Below are 21,572 nucleotides of genomic sequence, written 5' to 3' on the forward strand. Positions count from 1 at the left end.
AAATCCTGGACTCCTCTCCTCCCCATTAGAGAGGACTCGACCTCATAAAACCATTACAGGGAAGAATGAGTTTATCTTGCAGTCTGGGTTCAACAACTGATACAGAGCAGCTAATTCTACTTTCTGCAGACAGACCCCAGAGTTCGGTTCCCCCTCCTGCTGTCTGTTCCAATATTTGTATTTGGTTTCTCTATCTCTGGATTTTGCTGTGGTTTATCCACAAGAGAACAGTTGTCCACACAGCCAAATTCAGTTGAGGAGGGGATGATTTTACCAACTTCATAGGTCATCTTTAGGCTATGGAAATTATACCTCAAAAAAGGTTTTGATTTCACACAATATCAAGCACTATAGTCTGAGTAACCATATGCAGTGTGGCCCCCCAGGGCGCGCCAAGCTGGCCCGGGCACCCTGCGGCTCCACAGCCTTTGTGGAACTGTAAGTTCCAGCATGCACTGCTAGAAATGCCTTATTCCAAAAGTAATACAGGTTAAGGAGAAAATAAAAAGGACAGAGAAAGTATAGCTTCCCAGATTTCCCTGTAAAGTCCTGGATTTTTATATAATGGACTTTTAATCTACATAAGATTTATAAACTTATTATATACACTCAAAAATATATTAAATTACCAGTCAAATTTTAAAGAGGGCATCCAATTTTTAAATAAATGCTGCCACAGACAAGTACCACATAAGAGTCTCTCCCTTGGTGACCCCACCATTGCAGCACTTTTTCAGTTCTACGGAGCTTCCCTGAAGCGATATGGATGCACAGATTTTGCTTTCCAGCTCAGGCACCAGAGGTTCTTCCCCAAAACTATAAATGGCAGGACTGATTAAGGAAAGGGTAACCAAGGGGACAACCCTTTTATTGTTATTTTTATAGAAGTGCCCAATTGACTATTCATTATATTTTAAACGTAATAATAAATTTAAGCAGTAAAGTACAGTACTACTGTTAGATGAACAATGGCTGATTCACAGATAGATCGTGGGTAGGAACACAAAAAAACTGCATTGGAAATAACAATATTTATTTCTTATTAAAATTATACTTCTCACCAACGCACGCTGACAACAGCCATTTTGTGAGCTGGGCCAATATTGATGAAAAAAAAAAAAAAAAAAAAGCAGCTGATGAACTCATTAAAAAAATTTGCCTCATGAATGTCATAAGTTCCCAGTGAGTTGATAGGTTGAATATTGATTCAGGCCACAAAATGGCTGACTGTGTGGGCTGAAACGCTAAGTCAGGTGAGGGGTATGTATGAAGTCTTAAGGTTTTGTACAGTTGAAGAATGTGTGTAGTATTTCACATTAGTCCCAACCATCACCATAGAAACCAGAATTCCATCAATCTGCAATGTGTGTGTTAATCACTGGATAAGTGAAAGGATAAACAGCAGAGCAAATGAGGGTATTGACTGCTGTGATCACTTGATGTTGCTCTGTTATTAAACAAACAGTGATATAGGCAGCAAGCCCCCACTCCACCCGACTTTGGGAGCCAGCACCCCCCTCAGTGTCTGATCCCCACACGCATCGCTGGTCGCCTGCTATTCAACAAATGCAGCTCTCAGGACCCAAAGATCCCCCCCCCCCTAGAAAAGAAACAAGTATTCTGTCCGCTCTGATTCTCCATAACACTGAACACTGGAACACGTACCCTCCTCCTCCCCCTGAATCAGCACTCTACAGGGGGCAATGCCTTTTTACTGGACAAACATCACGCACAACACTCATACAGTATAAACACCAGCACAGTGTATAGGGATGATCTACCTCTCAAGTACCAAAAGAAGGGTAATCATTCCTAATGTTAAATTCAGGAAAAATACAAGGCTAGGCAAACAAGAGGCAGAGATTGTAGTCTTGCTCAGATTTGTGGAGGGCCTCTTAAAAAAAACATGAAAGCCAATTAAATTCTAAAGAAACACTGTAATCCTAAGAAAACCGAACGTGTCTACTGTCTGTCTCAGATTCTGAAAGAAATCAAGGCAAGGTCACATTTATATAATGGGTAAAAATCCTCAGCCTCTAATTCTGGGAGTTACATTGCAAAATGCACAAAACATTCCATTAACTCATGCTAGAAGCAAAATGGTTAATGGAGATAATCTGCTCCCAATACTATCGTAAAAATATTTTTTCAGGTGTGTATTCATGATAAGTGTAGGGATGGAGATCTAGTAGCCATGTTGGAAAACGTACAAGCATCTTGTATATTTTTTTTTAGGGTGACAAGCTGAAAGGGTTGGTGGTGCATATACTGTGCAGAACTGCAAGAAAGATGGTGGGAGGGTCCATTTTATTGTGTCATGAATATAGAAGGCTTCATGTCAGGGAGAAAGCGAAAAGAAACCCCCCCCCCCAAAAAAAAGAAATAAATTGTGTTATAAAATGAGACCACTATTCCATTATTTTACCATTGTTGAGTAAGCAGTACTGTCATTATGGACTTGTAGCAATATCTGGGTTGGGTGCATTTCTCTTTAAAATTCTTCAATATCTGGCTTGGGAAGGACTAAACAGAAGCCACAATCACCAATGCCTCCTTCCTTCCCCAGCATTTCAGAGCCCAGCTTTCGCTTGGGCCTGAGAGATGAACCACTGAACCCCCAATAAAAATGGCTGTACGAAGCAGCCACTGGGCTCTGGTAGACGGCACTCTTCACCCTAACTGTGAATGCACTACTAATGGTTAGCTACGTGGTTACAGACATGTATGTATCCTGTGTATTGGGATGGGGTGAAATGACTGTGCCCTGATGTCTTCTTAACCGGTGTGTCCCCTTATATTAGGATAGGGGTTAGAACACTAATTGGACAGGCAAGTCTTAGTAGTAGATTAGGGGAAGGCGGGAAGTACAAGTCCAAGCATTAAGCCTAGCAGAGCAGTAGTATGTGTCCCCTCATGTCTGGAAACTGTCAAGCATAAAATAGTTATCCTGCTGTTTTACTTATGACAGGCCTGTGATGTTTTCCACTAAAGACCTGTTTCTCTGTGTAATTACACTAGTGGCCCCAGGCAGGGAATGCAAATACTAGCCTTGCCGAGATAAGGAATCTAGCAATGAGTAACCCTTTCTTGTGTTGACGAAGGCCATTTTCAGCACTCGTTGCAGGTTCTGTGACCCTTTACAAAAGAGCCTTTTGCAAAGAAATTTTATTAATTATATATGTAGAGCAAAAATGCATTGGTTTGCTTAGTTGCCATATAAAACTTATAGTAATTAGTGGATAGAAGTGACCAAAAATAAAATAAAATAGAACATTTAAAGGGAAACAAAAATGACCCAGCTGATATTACACAAGAATTGATCCTAAGTGGGTACTCCCACCATCTGATGTCAACTCTTCACATTCCACCACTAACCACAGACGTTTGTGAAACATGAAAATATTGAGCAGCCGTGCAATTTATAGGAGTGTACTGGAAATGGACAATAAAGCAGAGTAGAGTACAACAAGGTGGTTAATGTTTTCTTTACCCAACAAATCTCCAGTATGTGAAAATACAGTTTTTAAAGTTGGTTAGATTAATTGATTTATCGATTCTATATTGCAACACCAGCAGGCCCCGGGAAGAACAGCTCCGGCTAGGATACTCTTGCAGCTAGGAGTATCAATAATGCTGGAATATGGAATGCATAAAAGCATAGTGGGGTCATGGGTTTTATTCCGACCAGAGCCCCATCTGTGTGGAGTTTGTATGTTCTCCATGTGTTTACGTGGGTTTCCTCCAAGAGCCCCTGTTAATATTTGCTGTAAAGCACTGATGAGCAGCACGGTGGCTAAGTGGTTAGCACTTCTGCCTCACAGCACTGGGGTCATGAGTTCAATTTCCGACCATGGCCTTATCTATGTAGAGTTTGTATGTTCTCCCCGTGTTTGCGTGGGTTTCCTCTGGGTGCTCCAGTTTCCTCCCGCACTCCAAAAACATACTAGTAGGTTAATTCGCTGCTATCAAAATTGACCCTAGTCTCTCTCTCTCTCTGTCTGTCTGTGTGTGTGTGTTAGGGAATTTAGACTGTAAGCTCCAATGGGGCAGGGACTGATGTGAATGAGTTCTCTGTACAGTGCTGCAGAATCAGTGGCGCTATATAAATAAATGGTGATGATGAGCATGCAGATTCCTGCATACAAACCTACACAATGTACCTTTAGATCTGTAATCTTCATCTCTCATAAACATCTGCTGAAAAGATTATGACTCTGCACAGTACAGATATCTGCCTTCATACCTTATCATGAGTGTGTACACACTTCCACATTTGTCCGACAAAGTTCCATTGATTGATTTTTTCTATTTATTTTTTTAGAAAGACTTTTTTTTAGAAAACCAAATAAACTGATGCAATGTGTTTTTGTATGATAAAACATGATTGTGGGAGCGTACACACACTTGCAAAATGTGACCAAACGGTCGTGAATCATGTGATCTGTGTGATGAGAGGTGTGTACCCAACTTAAGAGGCGTGGGGAAGGTATGAATGAACTATGCAGAGGGACCACAGTCCTAAACAGGTTATAATATTTAAACCTGTTTTCCCAGATAAATTTAGTAAAAGAGTAAGGAAGTAGGCAGAATGGAGAGGGTTTGTTTGTACATTTCGGGATTATAGTCTGACAGTCAAACTTTGATTCAACGGAATGCTCTTTTCATTCTGCACAAAAAAGTACTTCACTGTCCATAGGTTTTATAGTGCAGAGACAATGAGAAGAATGTATGTTCTACAGCATCGGAGTAATCCTTAAAAGGCCTTATGCAAATACATAAGTGGCTTGCTTAGCCTGATCAGCACATGTTACTATGTCAGTACAATATAAGCAAACAGATATTAAGAGAATGTAGATATGGATATTCAGACGCGTAATCTGGTTACCATTACGAAAACATGTGCTAATACTAGAATATTATGTCAATGTAGTATCCTGAATTCCTGCGAATGTGTCTGTGATCCTTAAAGCAGCATTTGTACATAGGTTTATTTATATATTTTCATTAAATAGAAAGTTAAATACCATTTAAGCATGCATCTGAGCAAGGTTTGGCCAGACACATACATTGGGCAACACTTAGTGGTTAGCACTTCTGCCTCACAGCGCTGGGTTCATGAGTTCAGTTCCCGACCATGGTCTTATCTGTGTAGAGTTTGTATGTTCTCCCCGTGTTTGCGTGGGTTTCCTCCCACACTCCACAAAATACTAGTAGGTTAATTGGCTGCTATCAAATTGACCCTAGACTGTCTGTCTGTGTGTTAGGGAATTTAGACTGTAAGCTCCAATGGGGCAGGGACTGATGCGAGTGAGTTCTCTGTACAGTGCTGCGGAATTAGTGGCCCTATATAAATAGCAGATGATGAGTATACAGAGCTCAGAGGTGTGTTCTAAAGCTTCTCTGCTCAATAGAACATGTCCCTTATGACTGTGGTTGCCATGGTAGTTGATGACATTGTGCAAAATTCAAAGTCATTAATAACAGCCTGAAGAAATAAATAACTGAAAAATGGTAAACACCAAGATTTTTATTATATGTTAAAAACAGAAAACAAAAGAAAACCCACCATTTTTCATAGGATTGTTGCTTTAAACTTTAATTCAGCAACTAAATCTTGCAGTGTTTGACGGAGGAGAATAAAATAAATAAACCAGGTGACCAAAGCTAAAATATTAAAGGCCTAGTTAACCTAAAATTAACATTGAACCAATAAGGAAAGGCAAATTTTAACATTCACAAATACACAGATAAAAACTCCCATATATGACAGGAAGTAAAATGTGCGAGAGCCTTATTAGGACCTGAGTGGATCTGTGCTATTTTCTTTATGAGCTAAGAAAACAAACAGCACAAAATATGGCAAGAGATATGTAAAGGATAAGCTGACGGCACACAAGCGCTTTAGAAGTTATATCTGTAACACTTCACCTGAAAGGGAAGCCAAATTTCCCAATCACTGGTGTCACCATGGAAACATCAGAACACTGCACTTTTCTAAACGACACTAGCCTCACTAATAGCTCTTTCATAAAGATGTGCATTTCACTTAATTTATATTAGAGTTGGGACTCCTTTTGACAACCCATTCACTACAATTGGGCACTGGTGGAGTGGGCACTAATGATGAAGCGCTATATAAATTAATTTTGATGATGATAGTGCTTGTAGGGGGTCCCACACTACCTATATCCAAAAGGATCTTCAGAATGTGTACCCCATGTGGCATGTGACTGAATTGGCGGAGGGTCCTGTCCACTCGTGTGGCACACTAGTTATACACCTTAGAATGGACAGGGTTCAATTACCCACCTAGATAGCATTGCTCCTCCACCTGGAAACTGAAAAGATGGGCACTATAAAATGAGAAGGGATTGTCAAAGGTGATCATCCCATTCAAATGGATTTATGTAAATTCAGCTGATTCATTCATTCACAACTATTCTTTCAAGAGGGACATACAAAAATTAAAAACATCATAGTAGTGTTTTCTTGAATATAACAAGGATATTCCCATGACAGAGGTGCTTTGTTTAAAATGTGTTGGCTGGGAAAGCCTAGCGATTGTTATGATATTTTTTAAAGCTAATTTGGGCATTGTTGCACTAGCCCATTGATAATATCTCATTTTATTTTGGCAGTGGTACAACATCCTTCATGTTAATAGATGCCAATACGCTGTGAAATAACATTCTCTGAGCAAAACCACCTGTTCTGTAAACATTTATAGAAAGAGAAACGCTACTTATATATGGACTATATTTTCGCATTAACAATCTTATCCTCCTGACACTAGTTGCATTCTGGTTTTTTAATCGTGACCACGGAACCATGGTCCAGTTGGATGAATACAGTTCACAATACAGCTGTGGACTACGGTGTATAGAACAATCTTCATATCTGCTACTAGTTTCCTGTATTGGATGGAGTACAGCTGCTCAGCCAGTTAGGGTTTTTTCACTGGTCAGCAATTTCAATGCACCATAGTATTTAGAACATTTGCAGACATAATGGGTTCATAATAAGAAAATCCCCATTATAGACAGTCATACTATATAATTGCATTAAATTTCTCAATAACGCTTAGAAACGTAATGCTCAAATCAGTTAGACATAATGGAGAAAAGCGATCTAATGAACAAAACAAGTATGCAGCTTGTCATCACTGATTAAAAGCTTACACCATCCATTATTCACAATTTAGGAATTAAGAAATGGTTTTCGCCCAAGACTGTAGCATTGTATCAGTAGCAAGTACCTCCCATTGTAGCAACCAGTTTCCCCAGCGCCACATTGTATAGACACAGCCTTATGGCTGACATCTTCAGACATAAAGTCACAAAGCTCAGAGCCCCTCCTAGTCATAAAGCACAAGACCCACCCCAGAGCATCTCCCACCTCTCAGAAAGTGTCAAGTACCAATAACAAATACTAGAGCCTCCATCCCAGCCACATAGCCCAAGACCATTGTATCTGTCTACAGTACGTGTTCTGCAGGCTACAACCACAACCTCCAGTTGTCAGCCAGTCTGAGGGTTCATCATCATCATTTATTTATATAGCGCCACTGATTCCGCAGCGCTGTACAGAGAACTCATTCACATCAGTCCCTGCCCCATTGGAGCTCACAGTCTAAATTCCCTAACATACACAGACAGAGACTAGGGTCAATTTTGATAGCAGCCAATTAACCTACTAGTATGTTTTTGGAGTGTGGGAGGAAACCGGAGCACCCGGAGAAAACCCACGCAAACACAGGGAGAACATAGAAACTCTACACAGATAAGGCCATGGTTGGGAAGAGAGAGAGACTAGGGTCAATTTTGATAGCAGCCAATTAAAGAAGCTCAAAGACTGGTCACAATGTACGACTGTAACTCTATTACATCTACCCTGTAACTATTGCACAACCATCATATTAGTGTTGCACAACCATGATATTAGTGTTGCACAATCATATTAGCGTTGCACAATGATCATATTAGTGTTGCACAATCATCATGGTAGTGTTGATCGGACGCATCACAGTGAACCACGATGTGCGAGACCCGTGCACACCACTTATTAGTGAGGATATTAATATATGGCGGCACTTTACTTATTAATCCTAAACACAGGTTTCATCTCCTTTTGATAATCGATCACCTTTACGTAGCCATACTGAGCTGCGTACATTATATTGCTTTCTGTGCGGTTACATTGATCTGCAAGGGATTACAGTGTGATCCTTGTCATTGTGCTGCTTCTCAGATATCATGTAGCCTCTTTCTGCCCAAGAAAGGGAGGGTGAGGGACTAGCTGGGCTCTGCCTCTATTACGCTGGAATGTAGCACTGGAAACACAGCTCTGGTTTAATGACATCTTATTCAGACATTTTATGCTCAACTCTCTACAACTTATAGGGACATTTCTGTGCAGGGTAATAGAGTTACGCTACAGTCTATTCTGTGATATCTGGTTCACCCAAAAGAAATAGGTTCAAAAGAGAATGAAATCATTATGGTCCAGTAACTAGAATAGACTGTGGTAAAATTGTGACTAATACAATGTTTATATAGGTTTAAAATAAGGAAGAAACTCACAACAAGACACCACATATAACATTTAAAGTTGACATGCACCTTTGGATATCCACCTAGTACAGCAAGACTGAGTGGCTTACTGCATTGTCCTATTTAGACTAAAGCTGGGTACACACTACAGGGTTTTTGTCCAATAATCGGGTCAACCAGCCGACATACGACCGCTCGTTCAAAAGTCGGGTCAGTGTGTACAGTTACACGATGGTCGAAAGTCTGCCCAAATGGACGATTGTTGCCTCATTTGGTTGGTCATACTGTTAAATATTTTCGTTCCAATCTCGTTTCCGTTGTGTGTATAAACTTCCGACCGATCCACGACAATCCTCCGATACTGTGTACGAAATTGCAATCATTGCTCACAACAACATGGCTGTAAAAAGTTGCTAAAGGGACGTCCGCTCTTCCCTTTATCGTCCTAAACAAGGCTAGTGTGTATGCCGTCCATGGACCGAGCGATCGGACCAATGATCGCATGTAAAATCGATTGGCATAAAAAATTGGTGGAAAGTGCTGTAGTATGTACCCAGCTTAACATAGGCTGTTACCCACCGATGTTAAAGAAAATCCCAGCGACACTGAAATCACGTCATCAAAGCCATTGCATTTGACATGCGTTGTGTAAGGAATGCCTACAGCGGCAGGTGCAACCTCCTTGTGTTCACTTTGGCAAATGCAAGAAAGTGCGGAATGCAGCGTCTAAATGATGCTACTCTGCTGCTTTACTGATGGTAAAAGATGCCGGTAAAAGGTGAGCTCTGTCATACCAGTGGGTAACCAGCCTTAAGGAGACAGGAAATCTACTTACCAACTAATATTTGAAAAGACTACTTTATTTTTGAATATAGTAACATGAATTATATTTTCAGTGGTCCTTTATTTATAAATTAACAATATTTAAAAAGCCAATCCCCAAATTAAAACATTTACTTTTGATTGAATCTAAAATAAAGCGCAGAGTTTTACTTACTAGCTCTTGGTGGGTGTAACAAGTTCATTAGCGGGAGACCATTCCTCCTGTGTTGCTGGGTCTATTTCAGGATTGTTAAAACCTCTTCACAGTGAACTTCTAATTTGCATGAATGGGAAGCTAATCTGGGAGGGGCTTTGACAACCCCAACACAGCCATCCCAAGCAGGAGTGTGAATCTCCTCCTGGAACAGTCATAGCGGTACTCGAAGAATCCACCCAGCACCAGAGACAACCTTAAAAAAATGGTTTGTTTTCCCAAGTTTCATCACCATCTTTTTATATAGCGCCACTAATTCTGCAGCGCTGTACAGAGAACTCTCTCACATCAGTCCCTGCCCCATTGGGGCTTACAGTCTAAACTCCCTAACATACATACACACACACACACACAGATAGACTAGGGTCAATTTGTTAGCAGCCAATTAACCTACTAGTATGTTTTTTTGGAGTGTGGGAGGAAACCGGAGCACCCGGAGGAAACCCACGCAAACACAGGGAGAACATACAACTCCTCATAGATAAGGCCATGTCAGGAATTGAACTCATGACCCCAGTGCTGTAAGGCAGAAGTGCTAACCAATACACTTCTGTGCCATTTACTATCAACATGCACTAAAAACACGTGGATGTAGGTTATTCAGTTCTGTGTCAGAGACCCCTGCAATTAAAAAGAGCTCGCCCCCACCAGCATTACAAAAGGTTCTGGTCCAGATGTAGACAACTATGAGGAAGTGTGGTTCAATTAGTGCTACGTCTCTGTCCAATCAACACCAGTGTTAGAAACAGACATAGCACTATTTCAATTTCTTTTTCATCAGCCCCAGGACAAAAAGTTGTTTCCACCACTAGTTTTTTTAACAAGCACCTGTGCCTATCATGAGGCAATACGAACTGGACAGCTTTGGATAAGTACCATTATTAAAAGTCTTTGCTCTAGAATGGTGAATAGCCAGAGTCTGGTTATCATTAAAGCGCCAGGTTCCACCCCTGCAAAGTACCAGAGCCCAATTGGAACAGTTACTCCCCCTTGTCTTTACCTGCTGTTTACTTCTCACCTTCATCTCAGATACAAAAGAATACCCTATGCCAGTTAGGCTAGGTACACAATGAAGAATTTTCCGACTGACTCATTATCTGCAACGATTGTACCTGCAATTGAAGGTCTGATCGCTCTGGCAATTCATGCCTACACACAAGACAGATTTACCTTCAGATCTGTGCTCTTCATCTGGTCCTCTAGTCGTTTAGAGAATGACAGCACAATAGTCACTCATTCATTCATTCCTGTCACACTGATTTAAACCACCTTGTTATAGTTATCTACATGTCCTTACGAATTTTGTTAGCTTCTGTGACTCTGAAACTAAATGTTCAGTCTCAGAACGAACAAAAACTATTCCATCTACAGCATTCTCTACATTTAAGTCAACAGGACATGTTCATTGCCGCCATCGACTGAAAAGATCTTGACTCTAAACTCTATGGAGATCGTGATCATGAGTGCATACACCCTACATAATCAGCAGGTGATTGGAACGAGATTATTAAACAGTACGACCAACCAAATGAAACGACAATCGGCACTTTGGAACGATTGTCGTTCATCGTGTGAGTATACACACTAACACGAAATGTCGCTGAGCTGTCGTTTATCATCATCATCATCATTTATTTATATAGCGCCAGCAAATTCCGTAGCGCTTTACAATTGGGAACAAACATTAATAAAACAATACTGGGTAATACATACAGACAGAGAGGTAAGAGAACCCTGCTCGTAAGCTTACAATCTATAGGACAATGGGAGTTAGAAACCCAAGGGCATGTGCTACATCATATTGCACAATGGACCAGCTAGAACGCAAAGGTAAAAGTATTGAGTGGGCTGTGTGTGTGGCAATGTTGGTCAGAGGGTTGTTGTCTTGCGTTAGCTGTGTAGAGGATGGTAATAGGGTAATCTAGGGAATTAAGATGGTGGTTGAGGAATATCATAACCTTGCCTGAAGAGGTGGGGTTTTCAATGAACGCTTGAAGGTTTGGAGACTAGAGGAAAGTCTTACTGTGCGAGGGAGGGAATTCCACAAAGTGGGTGCAGCCCAAAAAAAGTCCTGTATCAGGGTGATTGGCCCAATAATCGTCTGAAAAACCTCTAGTGTGCACCTAGCCTTACTGTACTTTCCCAGAAAACATGTGGGAATGATGAGACGCCTGCTCCCAACTTCTATACTAAACCATGCTGACACCAATGTGCCCATAGAATTTCGGAGACCAGGACCATGGTCAGAAATGGGCAGGGGTGGTGTTCTTGGGGGTGCAGTGCTTACAATGAATGCCTGTTTGTATGAGACCTACGGTTTTGCCTACAGTGCAAGCATGACTGTTTGGGAAGACAGGTGTGCAGGGGTTATCAGCAAAGAAAAGCTGGGGTTTTAAGCGAAGGCCAATGCCAAGAAAGAGGACCTGCATAGTGCGGGTTGAAAGAAACACAAAAACAACAAAACATTAAAGGCCGAACGTCTACTGCTCCACTTTGACAGGATGCAATTTAGTCACCATGGTGACTGAAATGTGTCCACCCCTGGAATGAACCTTATTAATTATTCAAACTCATGAGTTGTACATAAAATTCTGTTAATAGAGATGTCCACTTGGCTGCATTATTCTCCTGCTTCCAGCTAAATGTCCCTGGACAACCATCTCCACAGTGAAATTGTTCGCTCCTCCCTATTCCTTACTGTGCTACTATTAACAATCAATTCAGACACCCAAATACAAAAGCAGTGAGATATAAGACCTTGACATAAGTGGTAAGGGTAGGCTTAGCTGGAATTCACAATGGCTCATGTACTAAAATTGCATTTAGGTACAACATTTGCACAGAACCCTAGCAACCAATCAGCAATCAGCTTTTATCTGTTTAGTGCAAGTCAGGCAATGAAAGCATGTGTGATTGGTTGCCATGGATTAGTGCAAATGTTGTACATAAATACAAAGTCAGTAAAGTCTCACGCACAGGCCTTAATTTTGAGCGTGTTTTACACATGTTCTTAAAGACGAATAATAGCCCTCACACAGATATTCGAAGAATAATGCAAGGGAATGGACCAGTAGACAGACAATTCCTGACAAAGCGTTTGCTTTGCTTCAATTTCGATGTTACATGCAGCATTAAGAAGCTAACACTCTGCAAAATACAATGTTGTTCCACAAGAGCGCCTGTAATACACACTATACAATAAAACGCAGGGAAGCTTTGAGACGCTTTAATAGATGTGTTTCTAATGCTCTGTAAAAATAAGAGAGGACAGAGTACAAAGTTTTGTCTATGTTTTTAATTAGCGTTGTTTTTCAACGCCCATGTGTACAAGCCCTAAATAAGCCCTTTAGAAGTCTGCAGGAGGGTGGACATCCTATTTAAATCAGACATAACAGTCCAAGTGAATACAAAGACACAACTCTTATCTCAGAGCAATTGTTTAAGCCCTGGGTGTCATCAGTTATTTAACAAGAATAAAATGGTTAATCGGAGATTGTAGTTATTAACAGATTATACACAATCAACCCTATTTATTAACTAATAAATGGTGCAAGATGATTACTAAAACTATTTGAACTACTCCTAAATAATAAGCAATCTATAATAGACAACATCATGGTGCATTAGAGGGAAGTTAAACTAAAAAAAAAAATCTATTTTTGAAATAGGAAAAGGGACATGCTGGTGAACTGGAATTAAAAAAGAAAAAAAAAAGTAGCAATCAATTGGCGACAGTTATTAAGTCGATCTGTAAGTAAAATAATTTGCAGACTTGGCGATTCTCATTCAGTGTATTATTCCCCTGTGCCCTGCAGCTAACAAGGTCTGGGGGCCTAAGGACAGGAATCTTTTTATTTTCAGCGTCACATGTTCACTTTTCTGTTCTGTTGAAAAATTGTGACAAATATAACAAGACTTATAACAATCTTCAAATAGAATTCACAACTGGCCCAAAAACAATGGACAGATTAAATACAATTAATCTACCATTTTTCATAATAATTCATCCATAAGGGGCAGTGTTCTATTGCAGTCTGCGGTTATTTTATCAAATCTAACTTCGGCTGTTCAAGAAATACATGACTGCTCCCACTCCCATTGCTAGATGCCAATATACGGACAGATGACTTGGAACTCTGTTTTGCTCCACATTTAAAGGGAAAACTACAAATTATTTTCAAACACAGAAAAATAAGTGGTACTTCTAGAGATGCTTCAGATGCTCTCTAAATATACCATAAGTCTCCAGGTATAAGCATTGTATTACCTGAGTGTAATCATTGTAAATTTGTAAACAGACTGACTTCTAAAAGGGTTTGACAGCTTCCCACATTTACTGTTTTATTAGGCTTGCAGAATTTACTTTTCTCAGTTACAGGATAGGCATCTAAGAAAGAACAGTATAGGCCATATGTAATGTTTTCATTATCAACTAGGCCGTTAGGGCTTGTACACACAGACAGGCGTTCTTAAAATCTAATAAATTCAATTTAACATATAGGGGGAATTCAATTCCCCCCAGAGTATCGCGCGCTAAACATTATTACGGTACCGTTATTACGGTAAGTTTAACCCGGCTTTCTGCTCACAGCTCCAAAGCTGGCGTTGAAACTACCGTAATAACGGTATTTAAGCGCACTATTATCGTAATAACTGTAATAGTGCGCATTTCGCGTTACTTTTTACAGTAACACGGCCAATTGAATTCCCCCAATATAGTAAAAAAAAATAATGTAAGTGAATGGACCTGTACACACGCACTTCCTGATAAAGGCTTGCTTTGCGTCAATTTCAACATTACCTGCAGTGTTCAAAACCATCAACGCTACGTACAATATTAATAGAGTTCTACAGGAGCATTCATTTTAGCACACTATGCTGGAGGGAAGCTTATTGTCACTGTGTGTGCACATGACATAATTTAAAAGAATTGTAAAATTAGAAGCACTCAAAACCAGCAAGGAGTCATGGCTTTAACAAGGCTTGAAAATGGGCAGAAAGGACATTTCATGTTAATTTGTTTTAAAGATCATTAAATATAAAAGCTTAAATATAATAATAATAAAAATACATTCATCGTAATACCATTTGGGGTGTCTCAAGAAGACATGCATTAGGGCATTATTGTTTTGTATCATAAGGTTTGTATTCACTCACCCGGTCCACATAACCTGCTATAGTGGTAGGGGTTGCAACACACATTGTTGCTGTCGGGTCCTCCAGCTCCTTGACATCCGCTCAGAGCTTTTAGTTGCCCGGGATGCTGTAGCTCTGGCCATCGGAATAGTCTGCAAAGCAGCAGGTGAGGAGGGGGACCCATCCGAGTTATAAGCACACAACCCCCGGGTGCTGCACCCCGAGACTCCACGGCCTCCAGCAATGCGCACAGAGCTTGTTCCTTCAAACGCTTCAGAACGCCCGATGCGGCAGACCGCAGTTCCGAGGACCCGGCGGGCGGCTCGGACAAACCGCAACAAGACACTCCCCCATCACCGCCTGCCCGGCTCCGCCACAGGCGCCGAACCAGCCCGGTGCGTCTGGACTTGAACATGCGGCGCCCCCGGGGTTGCACCCGGGTCACCGTAGCCTCAGTGCCCGGGGCAAGCTGGGGGTGTCGGCATGTGGCTGCGCGGAGGTGGCACAGCCGGGAAAGGCTCTCTGTGGGCAAGAACACACCTCTGTGCGGGGCCACTTCTGTACTCGGTAGGCAGAGTGGTAGGCAATCCCCTCCTGTGCCAGAGGGACAGTGTGATGCGTAATCTTATCTTGTGCCAGAGACACTGGTGCGTAATCTTATCTTGTGCCAAAAGGAACACTGTGGTGCGTAATATCTTGTGCCAGAGGGCTTTGCTTTATACACCGCTCTGTAGGAAGACCACAGCGCTTAAAAGGATAAATCTTGAACAAATAGGTTCTGGTTGGTACTTGAAGCTCTAGTCCACCCGGATTTTGTATATACGATGAAGGACGGTTTGGGGCTCCACAGAAAACAGCAGAAACCCGAGGTAGGCGCTCGGGTCACATCTCGTAGACTCCTTGCTGGCGACAGAAGCTTTTCTTCAGATGCCAGTCTCCAGAGCTGTCACATTGCCGGACCAGACACAGCTAAGCTTAGAGGATGGAGCTCCATGCAGCACAGAACCAGCATCCTGAGGACCACAATGTGCAGCCAAGATAGTGGGATGCTGTGGGCCGGTGATGCTGTCTTGCTATAAAGGTAAATGTGATGTTGTGCCGTGGCGAGACTCAAAGCTGCGAGTGTGCAATGTGCACAGTCCAGTCTTTGAAAGCTGCTTCAGTCACGTCTTGCATAGAAGAAGCCTGTGATCCTGAGTCACTGCTGCAGCGAGTTCTCTTACACACTAATTACAGTGCCGTACACGCTACTTCACAGTCCCCTTTTCTTGCACTCTGTCTACCTGGCCCTTGCAAGCTGCTGCTGTGCTCTGGATCCTTGCACGACAATTCAGCATAATACTGCTTGAAAGAAGGTTTCCTTACACACAGATATGAGTCGCCCGGTGCTCTCTCTGACACGCTCTCACCACACTGTGCACAGTCTTCCGATACGTGCAGGCTGCTTCCCCTGATCCGTGTTCTCTCTGTCCTGTCCCTGCACACTGATCCCTTCTCTTTGTGCTCACACTCTCTCACACACTCAGGCCCAGCACAGGGCGCCCTATTGGCTATCTCCAATCATGTGACAGTCTAGACACTTTGGCGGCTCCGCTGCACTGACTGTTGCACAAACAAATCTCAAGTTTCTTAACTCTTAAAGGAACCACTCACTAGGCTACCACTTCACTGTCCCTTTCTAGGCGAGCATCTTACTCCAAATACCTCTATGATAAGCACTGAAAGTGCTGCTTCTGTATATTCGGTGGACCTGTCATATAACTATTACTTGCTGCAGCATGTTTTATGAACTGACGAGGCTGAAGGTAGCTTCTTATTCGTCCAGCTTCTTATTCACTTCTTATTCGTGCTCCAGCTTCTTATTCAGAAAAGCTTATTTATAAGGGATTAAATTTCACATCAGATTAACACTAAAGGGGGTTCCTTATACAAACTGCAACAGTATTTAGCCTGACCCAACAAGGTTTTGGGCATGAAATCAGGTGGCAAAGTGGGCACAGATAGCATTTTGAATAAGTAGCTGCAGTTTGTGATGGTTAAATGCTGTTGTCCCACTAATTTGACAGTGGGAATCAACACAGGATGGTCAGTTACATATAAAACACCTGTCTTTTGCCTGCCCCAACACTGTTTTGGGCATGAAATCAGGTGGCAAAGTGGGCACAGATTGCATTTTCATTATTTTGAAAAAGTAGCTGCAGTTTTGCAGGGTTAAATGCTGTTGTCCCACTAATTTGACAGTGGGAATCAACACAGGATGGTCAGTTACATATAAAACACCTGTCTTTTGCCTGCCCCAACACTGTTTTGGGCATGAAATTAGGTGGCAAAGTGGGCACAGATTGCATTTTCATTATTTTGAAAAAGTAGCTGCAGTTTTGCAGGGTTAAATGCTGTTGTCCCACTAATTTGACAGTGGGAATCAACACAGGATGGTCAGTTACATATAAAACACCTGTCTTTTGCCTGCCCCAACACTGTTTTGGGCATGAAATCAGGTGGCAAAGTGGGCACAGATAGCATTTTCATTATTTTGAAAAAGTAGCTGCAGGTTTGCAGGGTTAAATGCCGTTGTGCCACTAATTTGACAGTGGGAATCAACACAGGGTGGTCAGTTACATATAAAACACCTGTCTTTTGCCTGCCCCAACACTGTTTTGGGCATGAAATCAGGTGGCAAAGTGGGCACAGATTGCATTTTCATTATTTTGAAAAAGTAGCTGCAGTTTTGCAGGGTTAAATGCTGTTGTCCCACTAATTTGACAGTGGGAATCAACACAGGATGGTCAGTTACATATAAAACACCTGTCTTTTGCCTGCCCCAACACTGTTTTGGGCATGAAATCAGGTGGCAAAGTGGGCACAGATTGCATTTTCATTATTTTGAAAAAGTAGCTGCAGGTTTGCAGGGTTAAATGCCGTTGTGCCACTAATTTGACAGTGGGAATCAACACAGGGTGGTCAGTTACATATAAAACACCTGTCTTTTGCCTGTCCCAACACTGTTTTGGGCATGAAATCAGGTGGCAAAGTGGGCACAGATTGCATTTTCATTATTTTGAATAAGTAACTGCAGTTTTTCAAGGGTTAGATGCCGTTGGGCAACCAATTTGACAGTGGGAATCAACACAGGGTGGTCAGTTACATATAAAACACCTGTCTTTTGCCTGCCCCAACACTGTTTTGGGCATGAAATCAGATGGCAAATTGGGCACAGATTGCATTTTCATTATTTTGAAAAAGTAGCTGCAGTTTTGCAGGGTTAAATGCTGTTGTCCCACTAATTTGACAGTGGGAATCAACACAGGATGGTCAGTTAAATATAAAACACCTGTCTTTTGCCTGCCCCAACACTGTTTTGGGCATGAAATCAGGTGGCAAAGTGGGCACAGATTGCATTTTCATTATTTTGAAAAAGTAGCTGCAGGTTTGCAGGGTTAAATGCCGTTGTGCCACTAATTTGACAGTGGGAATCAACACAGGGTGGTCAGTTACATATAAAACACCTGTCTTTTGCCTGTCCCAACACTGTTTTGGGCATGAAATCAGGTGGCAAAGTGGGCACAGATTGCATTTTCATTATTTTGAAAATGTAGCTGCATTTTTGCAAGGGTTAAATGCCGTTGTGCCACTAATTTGACAGTGGGAATCAACACAGGGTGGTCAGTTACATATAAAACACCTGTCTTTTGCCTGGCCCAACACTGTTTTTGGGCATGAAATCAGGTGGCAAAATGGGCACAGATAAAATTTTGAGCATTTTGAATAAGTAACTGCAGTTTTTCAAGGGTTAAATGCCGTTGGGCAACCAATTTGACAGTGGCAATCAATACAGGGTGGTCAGTTACATATAAAACACCTGTCTTTTGTCTGGTCCAACACTGTTTTGGGCATAAAACCAGGTGGCAAAGTGGGCACTGACAGCATTTTCATTATTTTGAAAAAAAGCTGCAGTTTTGCAAGGGTTAAATGCGGTTGGGCAACCAATTTGACATTGGGAATCAATACAGGGTGGTCAGTTACATATAAAACACCTGTCTTTTGCCTGGCCCAACCCTGTTTTTGGCATAAAATCAGGTGGCAAAGTGGGCACATACAGCATTTTCATTAAAAAGTAGCTGCAGTTTTGCAAGGGTTGATGTTTTTATTGAAAAATGCAACAAAAATAAAACCAATATCTCTTTGTCTAAAATAAAATAGACTCTATACAACATCAATTGGTAAAAAGGACCAATAGGAAGAAAACTTCACACACTAAATTCTACTACAATCTCACCACAAAAAAAAATACATCACTTCACAAATAAAATAACTATATACACTAAAGAAACATGACAACCCCTAGCACAATAATCTGCATTACCACAACCCTGCCACCAATCTATAATACCACCCACACACCCTTTACTGTCAGGAAATGAAAGCAAACTTTAAATGTATGTAAACCGTACTATAAAAAAAGGAATTTCCACAAAATCTAATAGTGAAAAAACAGGATAGATAGCCAAGAATGGAGAGACCGCCAGATGTTAGCTACCACTTAGAGAGGTCTTAACCCCCGCCAGAGTCTATCCCAGCTTGCAGAAACCATCTGGCCCCTTCTCCATTTCCCAGGGCCGTAACTAGGGTTGTGCCCAGGATGCAACGCTAAAGGGGGGCGCAATTTAGGAATATTTTAGGTTAATTTGGTTAAAATTGAGGGCGATGGGGGGCGGCATTTGTCTTTCTCGCCCCAGGCGCTAGAATTCTAAGATACGGCTCTGCCATTTCCCTTATTTTCCAAACCTCATGCAGAATAGTACCCACCACCTCACTACAGGGAAGGGTTTTGTCCTAATGGGCACTAAACACAGTGCATTCCACATGTAAAACCTAACAACTGCGATAACTAGAAAACGTGTGCTTAACTCAAAATTCCCATAGCTTTTGAGCGTTCCATACACCCACTCAGGGTAACTAAGACCCGAAAAACAGGGAAAGCCTAAGGCGTGGTACACTCCCTTGTAAACCCCTATACTAAAAGGACACTGAAGCAAGAAGTGGTCCATTGTCTTCACCTCCCCATGACATTCCTCCCATGGAAAACCACGATCCTCGACACCTCTATGCTTCAGGTTCCCCTTAACGAAGAGCCTCCCGTGAAACACAAGCCAAGTGAGAATTCACCAATCCGCTTGGAATTCACCAAAGACAGACCCTTCAAGCACATATCACATGGTCAATCCTTTAGTAACGGGCACATCAAAGTGAGTATGCAAAATCCTCCTCTCCAACACCCTCCTAGAGAAGTTTTTGCCTCACTCACCTTGATCTGCCATTTCCTTGTCACCTTCAAACCTTGAACCACATAAGCCGGGAGGTATCCATGCTTAACTCGAAGATTTTTTACGGAACCCCCATCCAACCATGCATTGAGAAAGGTGTGCACCCAAACACTAAAGCCAGCTACCCACTGAGGGGGAGACTCCAAAAAGAGAGTCCTGAGATGAAGCTTCAAGAAAGCAGTACTAAAGAACAGCACTGGGTTTACCATTCCCGGCCCACCTTCATCCTTCGGTGTGTAGGTCACACTCCTCTTGATGAAGTTCAACTAGTTCCCCCATAACAACTGAAAGAACATGGAACTGACCTTGACTCTTAATGATTCTAGCAGCAGACATATGTAACTGACGTACAAGAAAACTGGGATCAAGTAAGTCTTGATCAAATCAATCCGTTATTTGTAATGCAGCTTCCAATTCTTCCAGGTATCCACCTTAGAGGGGCCATCTGCCAGTTTCAATTCCCAGTTTCGCTAGACATAATGACCCGAACCATATCGAAATCCTAAGATTTTAACCTCTCAACTGGCCTGAGGGAGCGCACCCGGAAGGACAAACTGCCGTCCTTCCTCCTCTAACCAGAGAACTTCACTGTTTTCCTGGTTTATCTCTGAGCCCGAAGCCTCAAAATATTCGCAGATCAGATTTCTGGAGTTCAGACGCCACAGGACCCTGCCTTTCTGAGGGCTGTCTGAAGTGTTCAAAGACACACGTGATCCGAGAACTCTACAGCCACCAACTTTGGAGTTGATGTGACAGAGCTCCTGTCACGACTATGTGTTGCGTACCTGCTATCGTTGGCACTACTCGAGAGAGGGTGCAGAGTCTAACGTGCCCCTGGTGTTCACCAGGGACCCCCGCAAGGAGGTATGGACTCATGGAGACACACAGGTCGCGGGCCTTCCACGAGTCAGATAATAAAGCACGAGAGAAGAGTTGTCAGACAAGCTGGGTCGGTAACTGTGCTGGCAATGAAGGTACACAAGGATTGTGTGCGGTGGCTGGGCGGCCGGAAGTGACGCGTCTGGTTGCTAGGCAACCAGATGCGCTGGAAGGCGCACAGCCGACCGCCCCGGGGAGTTCGAGGGAAGGTGCCTGACAGCTCCCTTTAACAAAAAACCTATCTATTCTTGACCTACTTCTGCCTCTAAAAAATGTGACCCAGTGAGGTCTGGAGAGTGACGAATATACACATCTACCAGCCCAGCCTGATTTACCATACTAACTAAAAAACTTGCATCATAACCCAGCGATGTCCACGAGCCTTCCCTAACCTCAGGCCTAACAATGGTGTAAAAATCACCCCCGAAGGCAATCTGCCGGCCCATATAAAGGTAAGTTTTAATTTCCCTGAAAAGACATTTCCTGCCCTGTTGAGTCTGTGGACCATAGATATTTATCAACGTCAGGATCATACATCTGCCCATGCTTATTTCTATAATCCGCTGAATGGTTACCATACCAGTAAGAAGGACTGCCACTCCACCGTACGGCTGGGCCGCAAGAGACCAATAGGAGGAACCTTGCCTC

At 42.2% G+C, this 21,572-nt stretch overlaps 2 protein-coding genes across 3 annotated transcripts in view; both read right to left on the reverse strand.

Moving 5' to 3' along the window:
* The window catches only part of SMAD6 (SMAD family member 6), a 39,367-nt gene extending 23,118 nt beyond the window's left edge, over positions 1–16,249 (reverse strand). Inside the window, exon 1 of one of the 2 annotated variants that reach the window (XM_075207585.1) lies at positions 14,743–16,249. In XM_075207585.1, the coding sequence (XP_075063686.1) occupies positions 14,743–15,136 (394 nt within the window). In that variant the 5' untranslated portion in view covers positions 15,137–16,249. The remainder of the gene's footprint in view (positions 1–14,742) is intronic. The other variant, XM_075207584.1, reaches the window with a different exon arrangement.
* The window catches only part of IQCH (IQ motif containing H), a 438,281-nt gene that overhangs the window by 384,575 nt on the left and 32,134 nt on the right, over positions 1–21,572 (reverse strand). The gene's annotated exons all lie outside the window — the stretch shown is intronic.

This window comes from Mixophyes fleayi, chromosome 4 (assembly GCF_038048845.1).
Source record: "Mixophyes fleayi isolate aMixFle1 chromosome 4, aMixFle1.hap1, whole genome shotgun sequence".
In the NCBI taxonomy this organism is placed as follows: domain Eukaryota; kingdom Metazoa; phylum Chordata; class Amphibia; order Anura; family Limnodynastidae; genus Mixophyes; species Mixophyes fleayi.